We start from the raw sequence: 18674 nt of genomic DNA on the forward strand, positions 1-18674 counted from the left end.
AACTCACTTTGTAGACCAGGCTGGCCTCGAACTCAGAAATCCGCCTGCCTCTGCCTCCCGAGTGCTGGGATTAAAGGCGTGCGCCACCACGCCCGGCTCTCACCAAGTATGTCATTCAAAACTTCTTTGACTGAAATTAATAAAACCTCATATAGTCGCCAGCAATTAAAAATATGAGACTAATGAATTTTTTCACAGATATAAGGACAAAATTTATTGATCCTCAAGAAGAGCCCTAGGAAGCTACTTTCTCTATACCAGCCCTGTCTCTATAGCCCCTAAAGCCAAGGATCATAAGAACACATGCTGTGGAGTTAGCAGTCCCTTGAGGAATGGATAGGATCAGTAGGACTGAAGTAAATGATCAAAGTGGGAGATTTATAAGACAGAGTACAGTAAATATCACTTGTAGCAAGCAATGACTACTGTATTTGTCAATCTTCTTGGCCTTATTTAGTACATTGAGATATGGATGACCATGTTTTGAGTATGACAAATATACTAATATACTTGTCATTACTTTTGTCTTGCTAAAGGAGATCTAAGGAATAATGATGTTTGAAATAAATACCTACAGTTTTTGTCTGCTGCCTAGATCAGATTCTCAAACTAAACTAACAGATTAGGTCCCCTTTTACCTGTTGTGTTTCAATACTTATAAAAAACTGCCCGTAGTGCTAATGGGAAGAAACACTATCTAATAAAAAAGTGCATAGTTTTTTTTTTTTCCTTTCCAAAAATCCTCTATCCCCTTTCCCCTCCCCCTACTACCCAACACACCCACTCCCATTCCTGGTCCTGGCATTCCCCTATACTGGGTCATAGAGCCTTCACAGGACCAAGGGCCTCTCCTCCCATTGATGACCAACTAGGCAATGTTGTATATCTAAATAAATAAATAAATAAATATGAAAAGAAAATCAGTTTGCTTTTATTGTATCTCACATTTTCATATCATGGCTTGTGATATGATTGAATTTGTATATATAAAATAAATAATACTGTAGAATATTTATTTTATTTTGTGAGGCAACTATGCATAAAAGCATTGCTTTTATAAAGCAAGATAATCACTACTTTAGAATGCTGAGTTTCATGTGTAGATCTAATCAACACTGTACATAAGAACTTTTTTATTAATATGCTGATGACTAATTGATGACTTCCATATTGTCACATTTCATCAAATTGATGTTAATATGAATGATTGAAATTTTATATTAATTTAGATTATATGATGTGACTATGACAATTCAATTGATACAATCAATATTTCTTCTTTTGTTAAAATCCTTTCAACTTTGAGAGTGTTAATAAGATAAGGAAAACTCTACTATCTATTTAATCATCATAGGTATTTTTGACTGGAGGAGTTGCCTTAAAATTATTTTTATTTTGTAAACACATAGCTAAGATGAGGAAAGATGACATGATCAAGGTCATGTACAATGTTTGTAAAATACTAATGTAGAACCCAGAGTTTTGTATTTATGACCCTTTACAAGTTCTACAAAAACATTTCTCATAGTTTGAAAAGAAAATATAAAACCTTTTGTAAAGACAATTCGTAATGGACATGTTAATAATCAAAATAAATTTTAAGTCAATTGAAAAAAAAAAACATAATTTGAGAAGAAGCACAAGCTGCACTCTACTGCTTTAGAGTGCTCATTCTGCCATGCCTGAAGACTTCCCAGTGGTCTGCATTCTCACAATCAGGGCTTCAATAATAGAATAGCAAAGATTCTGAGGGGAGGCAACAATGCAACTTATACACCAGAGTGGTATATTCCATGTCTCAAACAGGATTATGGATTAAACTATGGGTCTGCATTTCATCTCGAAGCTGGGGTGTGTGATCTCTGCCCAGAGAAATGAAAAGTAGGGTACTAGGTTATGTCCCTTCCATTCCACCATCTAGGTGCTTGTAAGTAGCAGGCCAACACCCACTCAGGAGAGACAAAATGCAGCCTAAGATAGAGGTACCAGTCTGTGTTTCTCTGGGTGAGAAAAGGTTCAGACTGGGACTAAGGCTGTGGTTTTCTATCTAACTCTGAGGCAACAAGACATGAGGGGCCCTCTGTGGGACACAGTTAGGTAGTAAGGCTCCATAAGGAAGGCTAGTCCACCAATGGTGATTCTTGATGAAAAAGATAATCCTTGCTTGTCCAAATTGTTTATTCATGGTGAAAAGTGTACATACAATTTACGAAGGGTGAAACACAGATTAAATATTTTTGCAGGAAGGAATCTCCGGGAAGGGAAATTTATTAGCTAAACCCTTGTGGCAAGATCATTTAGATAACTTGTTAGCATGGACTGCTTTCGAATCTATGCTATGTGACCAGTTATCATAGTCCTCTTAGTTGGATTTTGTGGTCACCTGCTCCAGGATAGGAATCTGGTCAGGGGCAGATACAAATGCCTACAGTTCTCAATTATGAGAATTGCCACAGTTCTTTAATATGGTTGACCTTACCAGTTTTTTCTGTCTGGTGACATGGTTCTACTTGACCCACATTAAATCATATGTGTTCTGGGTTTTGTTTTAGTTTAGTATATAAATTTAAGATCTTCATCTTCTATGAATGTGGTAAAATAAATAGTTTGCTTCCATATTAGAGTAGGATGGCTTAACTTGTCAGTGTCAAGTTACCTAGAAATTACCACAAAGTGTTAAAAGAGCTCCAGGCATAATTAAATAAGAATTTCAGTAGTATGATAATGCTTTTCCCTGAATGTATATACATTGGTCTGGATATTCACCTCTGAAATGTCTGTCTATTAATTATTTTAAAGAATATAATTAACTATATAACAAATATATAGTATTTGGCATTAAATCATTAATAATTTTATGAGCATCCCTACACTGAAATATTTCAATATCTCCATCAATCCAGAAGGGGAATTTAATTTATGATTGAAGCAATATATAACATTTCAAATAACAGTTTTACTATTAATGATTCAGTGAATAGGTAAGCAGCAACTGAGTCACACAAAAAATTAATTTTTTAAAGTTTTTAAGCACAGAAAACACACTCTTTTCCTTATGCTGCTCTAATCCTTAGCCCTAATTCTTAAATGAATGAGTTTATGGTCTTTTGTGAAGTGATGACATTTATCCTGAAAGATAAAAATTAGTTCACTTCTAAAATTAGTTAATGTTATTTTTTTCTTTTTTTTTTTTTTAGTTAATGTTATTAATGTTACCTTACAATTAATTAATGAAAACATATTGGCCTTTTCATTTTAAGGAAGTGAGTTGATTTTATTACTGTACAATATATGTCAACCACATGTACTTGATGTGCTGTCCACTTGACCAAATGAGTTGGAATGATAAGCGTCATGCCAACATATCTTAATTCATTTTTTTAAAATGTGGCCAAAATCCAAACAAGGAACAAGTGGCATAGTAAAAATTAATAGCTAGTAAATCTTTTCCTCTTGTCTGTTAGAAGTGTTTGAAGGGCAGGAGTGACTGGTCTCAGATGCTGTCTACATAGGACCTAAAGTATGGCTGCCTGTGAATCTTTTCAGTAAGTGAGATTAGGACTTGTTTAAATCAAAGGGAAAATGGAGTCATTCTCATTTCTAAAATAATCAACAGAACATGAAATTGTAGAAAGAAGTAGTAAAATGAAGATTTAAGAGAGAGACAACTATTGTTCATTGAGACAACTCCACTTTACTCCTCCTTGTTTGTCAATTATGATATAGTGGTACAGAATTGTGGCAAATAATATTATCTACAGACATAGCAATGAAATAATGCAGTGACTGAGTTTTTAGATGTTAAACTGAAATTCACTTCTAGAATACATCTTACTTGGCTGTTGTATAGATTTTATACATCAAAGGCGTCAACTTGTTAGTGACATTTTTACATCCCAATCTATAAAAATTTACAGAATAATGATCAGTAGTGTTTTTAAGACATATTGTTCTGGGTTTGATTTCAGAATGAGGATGCTTTATAGAATAAGGAGAAACATATATGTCCTCCCTTTGACGTTTTGGAAGACTGTAGCAATAATTCTTTAAAATGTTCTATAGAACATGCATCTTAATTTTGCAAGAATTGTGTTTGCTGTTGATATATTGTCAATATAATTATTTTACTTATTACAAATTAGTTCAACCTATTTTTTCTCGAGTCAGTTTTATATATCTTTCCAAAAACATTCATTTTTTAAATGTTTTTAACTTTAATTCTTAACAACTAGCAGTGCAGTGTACATATTAACAAACACTATAATAGCATTTTTAATAAAGTATTATAAAGAAAAGAAGGTGGATTATTTTCATGTTACAAATAGCTCCAGGAAAATTTGTTAATTAAAAGAAGAATTTCATTTTATCTGACCTATCATGAATAAGTGTTAATATATTACTTATTTGGCATCCTTTGTATTTCTGTTGAGTGGTATTACTGTTCTTGCTCTCAGTTCTTATTATAATAATTTGAGTTTTATGTCTTCATAATCATGTTTGCAAACTCTAAAGTTTTAGTTTTAGCATTATATAATCTTAGAAATACACATTTCCAAACTTTTTCAACAAAACTGTGATAATTCTGTTTCAAAACCTAGTTCATTATATAAGATCACACAAACCATACACTGCCATCAGCAGTGTGGCTTCCACTTAGTCACATTCCTTGACATTTTATCAGAGAGAAGGACTAACAGAACTTCAGTTTTGACTCCCAGGTTTGTTGTACTCATTTTGGATTTCATACTGTCCTTAAGACTATGCATCTGTTTGTGAACATGGAAACCATGTCACAGGTTAGAGGATGTGTTTTGAGATTTTTCACTTAGACTTATGCTTATTAGGTTCCCCTGTGTTTTTGTATTGACCTAATTCAGTCTTTTATAGAGTTGCTCTACCTTAAAGAAATTCTAACTTAATTGTGCTCTCTTCAAAATAAAGGTCTTTTCTCATCTCAAAGCCTATTATTTCATTATAAAATATGTTGTTCTATTTAGTAGCCTCTACCAATATGGAAGATATCTCCCTTATCTCTGTTACTTACAAAATCATCTTTAAAACTTACCATATACAGTTAATGCATTGTACATTTTTTCTAATGATTTCTTAAAGCATACAAATCCAGTCACATCTAACCATTTATATGGTAAGTGTATTCTGTAACTGTAGTCTTTAAAAGCCTGTCTTAGGGTTCCCATTGCTGTGAAGAAACACCAAAGCAACATTTATAAAGAACAACATTTAATTGGGGCTAGCTTACAGGTTCTTCAGTTCAGTATGGAAAATAATAAAATCAAGGCTGAAGCATGACAGTCTCTAGGCAGGCATGGCTCTGAAGGACCTGAGAGTTCTACATCTTGTTCCAAATGGTGCTAGGAGAAGACTTCTCCCAGGCAGCCACAAGAAGGGTCTCAAAGCCCACTCCCCCAAACTGGCATACTTCCTCATAGTGCCACTCCCTGTGCCAAGCATATCCAAAAACTACAAAACTTTAACATACTAACTTAATCTATAGTCTGAGTCAATATATATCTATACTTAGGTCAGTTTAACTCCTTCTAATCTGTCAATATGTTTGCCTTCCAGTGGAATCTTCTTTAGAATCACCGTCAGCAAAGTTATATGGGACCCCCACTCAGCTTTTTAAAGAGTAATTATTCTCTAGTATTTCACAATTAACCTTTTATTGTGTTTACAGTATAGCAGGTGGTGTGGAGAATGAGACAAGGTTTTACTATTAGTTCAGGATAACCTCCAACTGGTGAGCCTTCCCTACCAGCCTCCCAAGTGATGTTATTATGGATGAATTCTGTTATTCTCATTCTGAAAGCCTTTTGTCATTGACCATGTAACAACAGAAGTTGGGTCTCCAGTTGCATCTTGAGAGAAGCTTAGGGGAATTCGTTGGCAAATTTAACTTCCCTTTCTTTCTGTGAGGGTATCTTTTCTCTCAGCATTTGCTATACTACAGGTTCACTACAGTTTGTTGGTGAAAGGTAAATATATATATATATATATATATATACATATATATACATATATACATATATATATACATATATACATAGACATATATACCACATATATGAAGAAGAATTTTTAATTTTTCTTAGTTTATTGTTTACGACTAGGGGAGCAACTTGGTAGAGTACTCATTGTATAGAAATTGTGATTCAAACACCAGTACCACATAAATACTTTGTGGTGATACATGCTTGTAATGGAGGCACTTGGGATGTAGAGGCAGGAGAATAAGAATTCAAGGTTATCGTCACCTACATAGTAACTTCAAGGCTGAACTCAAATATTTACATATTTATATATTTATACATATGTGCATGTATATATAAAAGCTCAATTTTGAAATTATTGTATAGGTGAGGATATCCTTGAACTTCAATATATATATATATGTGTGTGTATGTATATTTATATATAAATATGTGTGTAAAAGATTGTCACAAAGGAATTTAATAGGAATTAATGCCTATTACACATGAATTAAAATGATTATAAGTTAATTTTTTAAATTTGTTTTATTTTTGTATTATTTTTTAATCTTATTTTACAGTTCAGTTGTTACCCCCATTCCAGTCTGCCTTCCTCATTCCATACCACCTCCCCTGAATCCAAGAGGATGTCCCTACTCCACTACCCATACAACACCAGGTCTTTTGGAAGGCAGCCGTGCTAGGCTCCTGTCTAAAAGCACACCATGGCATCACTAACAGTGTCAGGCATTGGACCCTCCCCTTGATCTGGATCCCAATTTGGGCCTGTCTCAGGACCTCCTTTCCCTCAGTCTCTTCTCCATTTTTGTCCCTGTAGCTCTTTTAGACAGGAACAATCCTGCATAGAGTTTTTGACTCTGGGATGGCAACCCCATTTCTTCAATTGATGCCCTGTCTTTCTACTGGAGGTAGACTCTGCAAATTCCCTCTCTCCACTGTAGGGCATTTCATCTAAGGCTCCTCCCTTTGAGTCCTAAGAGTCTCTCACCTCCAAGGACTCTTGTGTATTCTAGAGGGTTCCCCAACTCTTTCCTATTAAAGAAGATTCTCTGTTTCCAGACTTTCTGCTGACCCTCAGGGCTTCACTTCTGTCTCTTCCCAGCAATACCTAATCATGTTTCCCTTTGCCCCATCCTGACTCCACTCCCACCTAGGTCCCTCCCTCCCTCTGCCTCCTGTGATTGCTTTCTTCTCTCTCCCAAGTGGGATTGAGGCATCCTTTCTTGGGATCTTCACATTGTTAACCTTTTTGAATTCTGTGGAACCTTCTTGTATCCTGGCTATTGTGTACTCTTTTTGGCTAATATCCACTTATTAGTGACAATATACCATGCATGTCATTTGAGTCTCAGTTACCTCACAAAGGGTGATATTTTCTAGTTCCATCCACTTGCCTGCAAAACTTATGATGTCCTCATTCTTAATAGTTGTGTAGTATTCAATTGTGTAAATCAACCACATTTTTGTGTCCATTCTTCCACTGTAGGATTTCTATGTTGTTTCCAGATTATGGTTATCAAACATATGACAACTCTGAACATAGGACATCTTTTGGGTATATTCCCGAGTGGTATAGTCTTCTGGTAGATCTGTTTCCAATTTTCTGAGAAATGTTCAGATTAAATTTCAGAGTGACTGTATCAGTTTGCAATCCCACCAGCAATGGAGGAGTGTTCTTTCTCCATATTCTTGCCAAATGTGCTGTCATCTGAGGTTTTGATCTTAGTCATTCTGATTTGTGTAACGTGGAATCTCAGGATCATTTGATTTGCATTTCCCTGGTCACTAGGAACTTTGAACATTCCCTTAAATGCTTCTCTTCAACATTCCTCTACTGTGAATACCCTGTTTAGCTCTATACCCCATTTTTGATTGTGTTGTTTCTTCTTGAGTTCTTTATATATTTTAGATATTAGTCCTCTATCTGATGTGGGGTTAGTGAAGGTTTTTTCCCAATCTCTAGGTTGCTGATTTGTCCTATTGATTATGTTCTTTGCCATACAGATGCTTTTCATTTTCATGAAAATTTTTGATTTAGAACCTGAGCCAATGGAGTTCTGATTAAACAGGAAATTTCCTCCCCATGCTAATGAGTTAGATGTTCTTTCTTATTTTCTCTTCTATTAGATTCAGTGGATCAGGTTTTATGTAGCGGTTTTTTGAACCACTAGGACTTGAGTTTTGTACAAAGTGACAAATATGGTTCTAGTTTCTTTTTCTTTTTTTCTTACATACAGACTGGCAGTTAGTCCAGTGCCAATTTTTGAAGATGCTTTTTTTTCCATTGTATATTTTTGGCTTCTTTGTCAAAGATCAAGTGTCCATAAGTGTGTGGTTTTTATTCCTGGGTCTTTCATTCTACTTCATTGATCAAAGTATCTGTCTCTCTCCTAATATCATGCAGTTTTTATCACTATTGCTTTGTAGTATAACTTAAGATCAGGGAATGGTGATTTCCCCCAGAAGTTCTTTTATTGTTAAGAATTGTTGTTGCTATTCTAAGTTTTCTATTTTTCCAGATGAATTTGAGAATTTCTCTTTCCATGTCTTTGAAGAATTGTGTTGTAATTTTGACAGGGATTGTGTTGAGCCTGTAGATTACTTTTGTTAGGATGGCCATTTTTACTGTCAATTCTACCAATCGGTTAGCATAGGAGGTCTCTCCATTTTTTGAGGTCATCTTTGATTTCTTTCTTCAGAGACTTGAAGTTCTTGTCACACAGATCTTTCACTTGTTTGGACAAGGTTACCCCAATTTTATATTATTTGTGACTATTGTGAAGGGTGTTGTTTCCATAATTTCTTTCTCAGACCATATATATATATATATATATATATATATATATATATATATATATATATGATTGTCCCAAAGGAATTAATACCTATTACATATGACTTAATATGATTACAAATTAATTTTAAGAAATTCAGAATTAAAGATTTCAACATTAATTGCGAAAGATCATGTATAAGCAAACATTAAGTGTTAGAAAATATTAAACATCATTAGATATCAATAAAATATAGATTAGTTCACTATTACATACCATTTCATAAGTAATTTTTAAATTATAACTTAATTACATAGTTTACAATTACATATTTACAATTACAATTTAATTACAAATTTTTGAAAATTTTAATTGCTGTTGGGAATGCAAAATGGTCTGATATCATAGTTTTTTGTTTGTTTGTTTGTTTGTTTTATAATATCGGGTTTACATTAAAACTCCACTATTACCTCTATGGAGGATGAAAGGAATGGAAACTTATGCTCTCTCAAAAGGCTATGCATGAATATTTATAGAACTAACCTAGTAACTGGCCAAACTGGAACCACATACCTTCAACAGAAGAATAGATACATCACCTTAGGTACAGCTACATGTTAGAATAATACAAAGGATTTGTGTCCGGAGGCTTCTGGCCTGGAGCATGTTGAAACAGGACACAGAGTAGGACTCTGATCTGGCTATAACTTCTAAAAAGTCCTAAAAAATTTCTTGCTAATTCTGAGGGTTAAACGCTGCTGGTTTAGGCCATTAACACCTATAGCCTACTGGAGGGAGGGTGATTAAGAACTGTAGCCTTTTTTCTATCTCAGCAGTAACCACACTGCTTTAACTTTCCGGCTGCTAGTAGAAGTTGCAGGAAGAAAAAGGGAAACTTTGAAGTGAATTTATTTCTTAGTTGTAAAAAAGAAGCATTTATTTCTTAGTTGTAAAATCTAAGTTGTGAAAGCTCTCTAGAAAAAGGGGGGAAATGTTAAGATCCTAAAAGGGGTAAGGGAAAAATTAGCCCTCCTCTCTTTGCAGTCTCTGGCATTTAGCACCTCATCCTAAAACAGAAGGAGATTAAGGATTAATTGCTAGAGCCTTTTCCCTTTGGTCCAGATGCCTCTTGCTTGTCAGGCTAGGGGGAAGTTTGGGGCAATAAACTTCTATTGAACAAGGAGAAGAGAATAATGCTTACAGAAGGGAAAACTTTTACATAAGCAAATAGGCATAAACTCACATAAATTCATATACAGATTCACAATGCACATTTATACATTTCCATTCAACCAGTTGGTCACAGTTTGCATACATTCTCACAGTTGCATACTTACACACACACACACACACACACACACACACACACACACACACACACACACACACTTACATATGCATTTAAAGCAAAAGACCAGGCACCAGTGCAGAAAGAACTCACTATTAATGAGCTCCAATCTTGATTGAATAGAGAAAGAAAAAGCTTTTACCTGTTTAATGCTAAATGCATTAAACTCAAGTTTGTAAGAAGGAAAGCTTTGTTCCTTTTTGTAAAACTAAGCCTGCCTTGTTATTAAGAAAAGACCTGTCCTATCCCATGGTAAGGAGATGTCTGCCTGTTTCTTCTGCTCTCTGCAGTTTCTTCTTCTTCTTCTTTTTTTCTTCCCCTCTGCATTCTGTATATAGCCCTCTTGGTTTTTTTATGTTATTGATAGTTTCTAAGTTATTCCACTCTGTATTCTCCTTCCAGTTTTGCTCCTCTCCCTTCCTGCTCTGATCTCACAGTGATGCTCTTACTCCCAATGCTATGCCTTTAAGTTCTTGAGCGCAGTTCTGTCTCAAAAGTTCTCTTGTGTCCTGATTAGAAAAAAAAAATCTTCAGTTCTGTTTTGGTTTTGTTTTTTTTTTTGTTTTTTTTTAGACAGGGTTTCTGCCTCCCAACTGCTGGGATTAAAGGTGTGTGCCACCATGCCCAGATTTCAGTTCTGTTTTTAAAACTTCTGTTCAGATCTGTCTAAAAATTATTCTGTCTAAAAAGTTCTCCTCGGCTCAGTTCTGACTCCTCTCTTTGTCCTCACCAATTATACATCTTTCAGGATATATGACCACATGGGAAAAGGTTCATCACAAGTTTACATAAATTCAAATCATAAATCAGATAAGAAGTTTACAACATAGAATGTTTTACATCCATATCCATTAGGAGTAACAGTCATTACCTGTCACAGGTCCACAAGTGCATTGAGAATTGAAAACCATAACTAAGTTATTAGTTAAGTTTTGTATAGGTAAACACAGTCAATATTTTTATCTTCTGTCCTAGCACCTAATAAATCGTTAGTTCCTTTTTATAACCTTTGGTTAATGATTTTATAACCTCTTGGAATGTGCTCTAAGTAGTAAAAGTCTGGTTACTATCTAGAATTAATTAACTTGTGACACAATTGGAGACTGGCAGAGTTGCAGTTTTGACTATCAGAAAAGGACCTAATAGCAGTACCATTATATATATTTAAAAAAAGTTTAATAAAAAAATACTGATACGATTTTAGAAATTCTTACAGGATCAGCATTAAGAATTAAAAAGTCACCTATTTGTCTACACAGCATCACTACAAGAGAGTACATCTTCATATTTCTGCAGAGATCTGCTCAAAATGGGGTGGGCTAATACCTAGTGATATATGTATACCTAGTTATATATGTAATAATAACAGTAAAATCATATTAATAGCAGGAATCTTTTCTAAAATGATTTTCCCATGGGGCATGCCTATCAGAGCTTTGTTGTAGATTTTAATCTAAGGTGAAGTCATCTCAGGAAGATCAGCTGCTAGCTTGTCCTTTGATGGTTCCTGACAGATTTGTGCTAAAATCCAAGGACATTTACTGTAGGATCATTGAAAAATCAACTAAGATCCCACTGGAAAATTACATTTAAAAATGACAGTGTCCTCTCATTTTTCTTGCTGGTCTTTGTTTCAATTGTCTTATCATTGGTGAGGTTCATCGTGTAAATGAACTACGGCTAGCTAGTTCCCAGAAGTTAAAGGTACCCTGCTTGCTTCTGTAGTTTCAGCTCTCAAGGCAGCCATTTTGCCTTTTTTGAACTGGAGAAAGATTCCTGCCCAATGTCAACAAATGGTCTCATGACAGACAGTGTTATACACTCAGGAAGATATCTGTTCACCTTTTGGAAATTGCTGTTCTCCAGTCTCTCATTCCTGATTGTTTGCCTCAACTCTTCCTTCATGCATTTGATTCACTTTGTTTTTTGTTTTTTGTTGTTGTTGTTGTTGTTTTTTCTAAGATTTATTTATTATATGTAAGTACACTGTAGCTGTCTTCATACACACCAGAAGAGGGCGCCAGATCTCGTTACGGATGGTTGTGAGCCACCATGTGGTTGCTGGGATTTGAACTCTGGACCTTCGGAAGAGCAGTCGGGTGCTCTTACCCACTGAGCCATCTCACCAGCCCCGATTCACTTTGTTTTAATCATTGTTTCCACTCACAGATATTTGTGGGTTCCTTTAATTTTGTTAAATGTATGTGTTTTGGTATTTATCTATTCTATTACATTGAGAGGCATGGAGAATATTTAAATTTTATTGCTGCTATATTTTCAGAATCTTCCAAATGTATTTTCATTGCCCTATTCCATGATCACAAAGCATCTCAGACTCTGTACCCTACATGGTGAGTTTTAACTGACAATGGACAATCCTGTACAACACAGGGGCCCATGTCTCACCTGCTGAAGTCTTCTCAAGAATAAGATGAAATTATATTTATCATCTTTGAGCTCAGAACCTCAATAATATGGAGTCTTCTCTTTTGTGCTGTTCATTTGGTGAATAATCTCTTAGGTGTTCAATGGAGCATATCATTAGAACTACTAATGCCTGAAAATTCTTATTTTTCTCTAAACCTGATATTAACTGAACATTATCATACACTTGTAATTAAAAAGAGAAGTATTATCAGTCAGAGATTTGGACTATTTTAATAGCTAAATGTATAACTAAAAATTTAGAGTATCCTATTATAAAATCTTAAATTTTAATTACTTGGAGGCTGATTTTTGGGGGATGGAATGTTGAAAATAGTAGTATCAATATTTTGACATAATGAAATTAATATCAAATTTCTACAAATTGTTTCATGGGTCAGGGCTCTTGCTACTGGGGGGTCACAACTTCAGAAATCTTCAAATAAAGCACCATAAATTTGGAAAACGTATTTAATATGTCTAGGTTTCTCTTAAATTTTTGCATTGTAGTGATATCTAGTTTAAAATTTGGGAACATTAAATAACATAAAATAGCATGTGTATGTAAATATATAGTTTGGTGTATAATGAAGATTATTGATCATTTAGTTCCAGGGGGTTTGAAGGTAATAATAAGGACTATGGCACTGACATTCATGTAGATCTGCTACTCTCCATGCTAGGGGCAGATTCCACTTTAGTATTAATGCGAGTAAAATTATAAAATGAATAACTAGGGAGAATATTTTTTTCTGTCTTTTAGGTTTGGTTTGAAACCATCTTAACTCTTGGAGCAAATGTAATTAAATTCATTTTGTTCTACAAGTTATCCATGGAATATCCACATTTGACTGAAGTCATTGGTGTATCAGCTACATGAATATCATTCTGAACAGTCTCCTCTTTGCTGATCCTGAGAAATTCAATGTAGAGATTCATTTGGTGAAATGTTTGCCACTGTTCCTTATTAGTCTCTGGGTCACAGCAACTGGAGCTCATTCATTTATGGGTGATGTTAAGTTTTTCTGACAGTCTCCTTAAGACAGTCATCTTACTCTCAGTGACTGCAAGGATACTCTGAAAGAACTATAAAAGCTTATTCAACATTTTTGTCTTCACTATGTGATGTGTGCACAATTCCAAATATGAGTGCCTCTGCATACTTTATTATTTCAAGAAGGCTGTGTCTATTTTAGTCTGGCAGTTAATTTTCTTTAAATCTCATGGTCATTTTGAATAATTGAATGTATAAGAGGAGCCTCTCCCACCTAAGGGCTAAGATAAACTAGCTGCTAACTCTAGTTCTGGACCATGGTGGATGCATTGACTTTCTTGGGAAAATAAAAATTCATAGAATATATTATTGTATTAACTTGTTCTAAGCAATTCAGAAAGTCAGTTGAAGAAAAATTTGAAGCACTGGATATCTCTAGAAATAGAAAGTACTGCATTGAATCTAATGAAACAACAGGAGTGGAGAATAAAAACAAAACTAAACAAAAAACTCCAGGCTAAATTTCCTTTGTGTTTGTGCCTAAGGTTCCCAGATGCTTAATAATGAGTATCTCTTGGAACTGCAGCAATTCAAACATTGCTAGCAGAGAAAAGATACAGAGACTGTGTGGATAGCAATGCATACATTATTTAGTTAGATTTTATTTATTTATTGTGTTTGCTAAGAATAATCAGAGCTGTTATGAACACTGTAGGGGAAATTTGTATATTTAAAAATGTGTAATGGTTAATATTGATTGCTAATTTGACTAGATTAGAATGTGTCTCAAGATTAGGGAACCGTGTGTCTCAGTGTCTCTGTGAATTCAGTTAGAGAGGATCAGCTAGACCAGCAAGATGTGTTCAAAACATCAACAGTATCATGTCATAGGCTTGATGCACACATGAAATAAAGAATAGAAATGAGAGATGCAGTTAGCACAGATATCGTTGTCTTTTCCTGGCACTTGTCCCATAAAGTGACCATCCTCGGTCATATGCCCATATTACTCTGATGTCCAATCTTACTCAAGCCCAGTACAATAGGGCTAACTAATAATGCTTTCAAATTTCATATTTTAAAGTTGTCCTCTGTGTACTTTGGTCCCCCCTACAGAAATCTGACTTAAAGTAGGGAAGACAAAATTAACCATCCATGCCATCACTATGAGCTCCTTATCATCTATCATCTCTTTCAGTTTCACTGTCTTTTTCTATTAAATTTATTTATTTGTTTACTTTACACCCCAATACCAGCCCCTTCTAGTACCCCCTCACACAGAGCCTTCCCATATTCCCCTGTCATTCTCTGTTGAGTAGGGAAAGGCCCTCTCTAGATATCACCCCCATTACTCCCCCTACTCCCTAGCAGGACTATTCCCTTCGTCACCCACTGAGGCCAGATAAGGCTGTCCATTTAGGGGAATGGGATCCACAGAGAGGCAGACAACGGATTCAGGGAGAGCCTCTGCTCCTATTGCTTGGGGACTTGCATGAAGACCAAGCTGATCATCTGCTATATATGTGCACTGAGCCTATGTCTAGCCCATACATGCTCTTTGGTTGGTAATTCAGTCTCTGGGAACCCACAAGGTCCAGGTTAGTTGACTCTGTTGTTCTTCCTGTGGGTCTCTCAATCCTTCCCCCAACTATTCCCTAAGACTCCCAGATCTCCCCTTTGGCCATGGTTATGTGCACCTTTTCCATTGGCTGCTGGTAGAGCCTCTCAGAGGACAGTTATGGTAGGTTCCTGTCTGCAAGCATAAGAGTGTATCTTTAATAGTGTCATGAATTGGTTCTTGCCCGTGGGATGGGTCTCAATTTAGGGCAGCCATTGTGGCCATTCCCTCAGTCTCTGTTCCTGTGTATCTTGTAAGCAGGACTCAGATATGTACCTCTATTCTTTTGTATCATTCTTAGTGCCTTGCTAGCTTCCTGGAGCTTCCATATAACCATTCTTCTACAAACATTTTCTCAACAATCCTTTACCATTCCATCAGTTCTAACTCCCTGCTTCCTGGATCTCCTTACTCTACATTTTATTTTAAATACATGGCTTAAATTTCATCATGGAACTCGGAGTTGCAACGATCAGTGACAATGCCTAGCGGTTCTAAAACATTTTTTTTTTTTTTTGCTGTGGATTCACTGCCTTTCTAGGACTGTTCTCCCTTCTTGACATCTATGGTATCAGACATAATTAACAAGCCAAATCTATTTGTTTAGTATTAGGATTCTGCTAGTTTCCTTTAGAGCTGTGGTTCTCAACCTGTGCATCACGACCCCTTTGGAGAGTTGAACAACCCTTTAACAGGGATTACCTCTCTTCCCTAGAAAACAGGCCAGTGGCACTTCAACTCTCTGTGAGGCTCGGGGTTTCCTCTAGCACTGAGGCCAAAGAAGCTATATGATCATGACAATGAATGAAAATCTGCAAGTGATGAGGGTGAGGAGGTGGGGTGGCGGAAAGAGACCTAGAATAAGACAGGTGAGCAAGAATCAATGGGGGTGATCTTAGCTATAACTCCCTATCCTAGGGATATGAAACAGGGCTCCCAATGGAGAAGCTAGAGAAAGTAACCAAGGAGCTAAAGGGATCTGCAACCCTATTGTTGGAACAACATGATGTACTAACCAGAACCCCAGAGCTCTTGTCTCTAGCGGCATATGTATCGAAAGATGGCCTAGTCGGCCATCACTGGAAAGAGAGGCCCATTGGACTTGCAAACTTTATATGCCCCAATATAGGGGAATGCCAGGGCCAAAAGAATGGGAATGGGTGGGTAGGGAAGTGGGGGGCGCTATGGGGGACTTTTGGGATAGCATTGGAAATGTAATTGAGGAAAATATGTAATAAAAATATTAAAAATTAAAAAAAAAAGGAAGTCAGGACTGGAAAAAAAAAAAAAAAAAAGAAACCTGAAGAGGCCATATTCTGTAGCCAGGCAAGAACCCCAGTGGAGCATTAAAAACACCAACCCACCCGCAAAACTTTCAACCCAAAATTTATCCTGTCTATAAGAAATGAAGTCATGGGGGATGGAGCAGATTATTAGAAACATTTAATATCATGCTTCCTGTCTATCATGCCTCTGTTTTTACAGAAGCTTAATGCTGCTCCCACCACATCTATTTCCCAAGTCAGAAAGCTTGACTGCGTTTAGAAACTGCATTTAAGGACACAAATTTGTATGCCTGGAGTGCATGAGCATATGCGGGCCTCGGGAGGAGGTATGTGACTCTTCACAGGAGTCCTAGTGTCCTCATGGTTCCCTGTGCTGCCTGCAAGCTCCACTTTAGGGGAAAAGCACCCACTTATCCCCACAGCGAGCCTGGGGAGCCAGGCTTACTTAGCTCTAACTAGAACAAAGGAAAATGCTCAAAGATTAGTTTGTAAGAAAAACCTAAAGCCATGTTTCAAAGACCTGTGTTAGAAGTATTTCATCACTTTGCAAGACAGGTCTGAAGTAGTCAGCAGTTTGGTTCTTTAATGATCGTGTTCACTTATTTGGCTGAGTAAGTCAGGACCCTGGCATGAGACAGGAGGAAGGAAAAAACCCAGTCACGATATTTTCTCTAGCAACAAATGAGATGTGGTGATCAGGGGACAGTACAGTATACCAAATGTGTGACATCACTTAAAATCACAACATGGAACAGAATATCAGTGCTTTGATCAGGCCTCAGAGATGTGGCGTATCAGTATGTGAAAAACGGGGAATTGTGTATTTGAGGAAATATATTAGGTAAAGTGGACTATAGTAAATTAACGGAAAAAAACAATGGGAGGCGGCAAGCAACAACAATTATAGCTGATAACATTATTTTTCTGAGTGACCAGAGAAAAGAAAAGGCTTAGAACGGATGATTCTTCTTTGATCACTGTTTGGTGTAGTCTCCTTTGCAAATCATGTATTATAGTTTAAAGATAAATATTAAATTATATATATATATATATATATATATATATATATATATATATATATATATATAAAGAGGAAGCTGCATTTAGGATTAGAGAGACCTCTAACTGCCCCTCCCCCCAAAAACCTTTAAGTAAAGTATTTTCCATTAGAAAAAAACAAAAAGCACTTAGATTCTGATTTATTTTTTATTTTTCTCTAGAAGATTCCAAAGAAGCACCAGCTTCAAAGAAAGACAAAGGTGAGTTTGTGACCTGTTGGTTATTATACACTTTCTCTTAAGGATGCAATATTTTGCATTTTGTGGTTTGTTTGTTTTAGTCTAATGTTTTTGATGTCTTGGTATAGTTATGACATTTCTAAGTAACATTTATGTGATAGAAATATCACTTTCATAATTGTTAAACTATACACCTCTTTGTGTATAAGGAAATTACTAGGATGGCATTATTTAACAGTAATTATTAGATACATTTATTGGCAAATATTCAGAAACATTCTTTAACATTATCATGTATGAAGACAACTTGAACAAATAGTGCAAATCTCTTATTTTATCAGGAACTGCTTTCAAAAAAGTTAACTATAGTAAAAGCCTTCTCATAAAGGGAGAAACCAGAGAATTAAAAAACACAGAATAGGACCTGGACACACATACATATACATATGCACATATACACATGCATATACATACATACATTTCTTTTGTATCAGAAACAATTCTAGTACTGATCTATCTTTCCCCTTTTCCACTTATCAGTTAAAATATGGTATGCAAACTCTGAGTAAATAAAACAGTACTAAAAGTTTGCAGTGAAAATCAAAAGATGGCTCAAGTATATTTTGTTAGTGTTATCTCTGATTTAAAATTACTTCCACAGGATTCCATATGTGCCTGCAAGTCAGAATGTATAAAAGACCAATTGACATTAATAATATAACTTACTTATACTTATATTGTTACATTAATAGTGTCTCTGATTTTTCACTTCAGATTAAATGTCTTTCTTATCTAGTTTCCTTGAGATATATTTATTAAATGCAAATCTTTATATTAAGAACTTTATAATTAGTTGTCTTAGAGAATCCTGTGTGTGTGTGTGTGTGTGTTATGGCTTTATGTTTGCTTTTGTGTGCACATGTGTAGGTTCTTGCAGCTGTGTGCACATGCTTGTTGAAGCTCCATGTCTATATCACTGTT

The 18674-nt window shown here is 35.6% G+C and overlaps 1 protein-coding gene and 1 pseudogene across 1 annotated transcript in view; both read left to right on the plus strand.

The window, feature by feature from the left end:
• LOC115032149 (triadin-like) overlaps positions 1–18472 on the plus strand; it is a 74514-nt gene extending 56042 nt beyond the window's left edge. The window contains exons 11-12 of the mRNA XM_029482640.1: positions 17676–17714; positions 18468–18472. Of these exons, the coding sequence (XP_029338500.1) occupies positions 17676–17714; positions 18468–18472 (44 nt within the window). The remainder of the gene's footprint in view (positions 1–17675; positions 17715–18467) is intronic.
• LOC110303553 lies at positions 16963–17409 on the plus strand (annotated as a pseudogene).
• Positions 18473–18674: the final 202 nt, after the last annotated feature.

This window comes from Mus caroli, chromosome 10 (genome assembly GCF_900094665.2).
Source record: "Mus caroli chromosome 10, CAROLI_EIJ_v1.1, whole genome shotgun sequence".
NCBI lineage: Eukaryota > Metazoa > Chordata > Mammalia > Rodentia > Muridae > Mus > Mus caroli.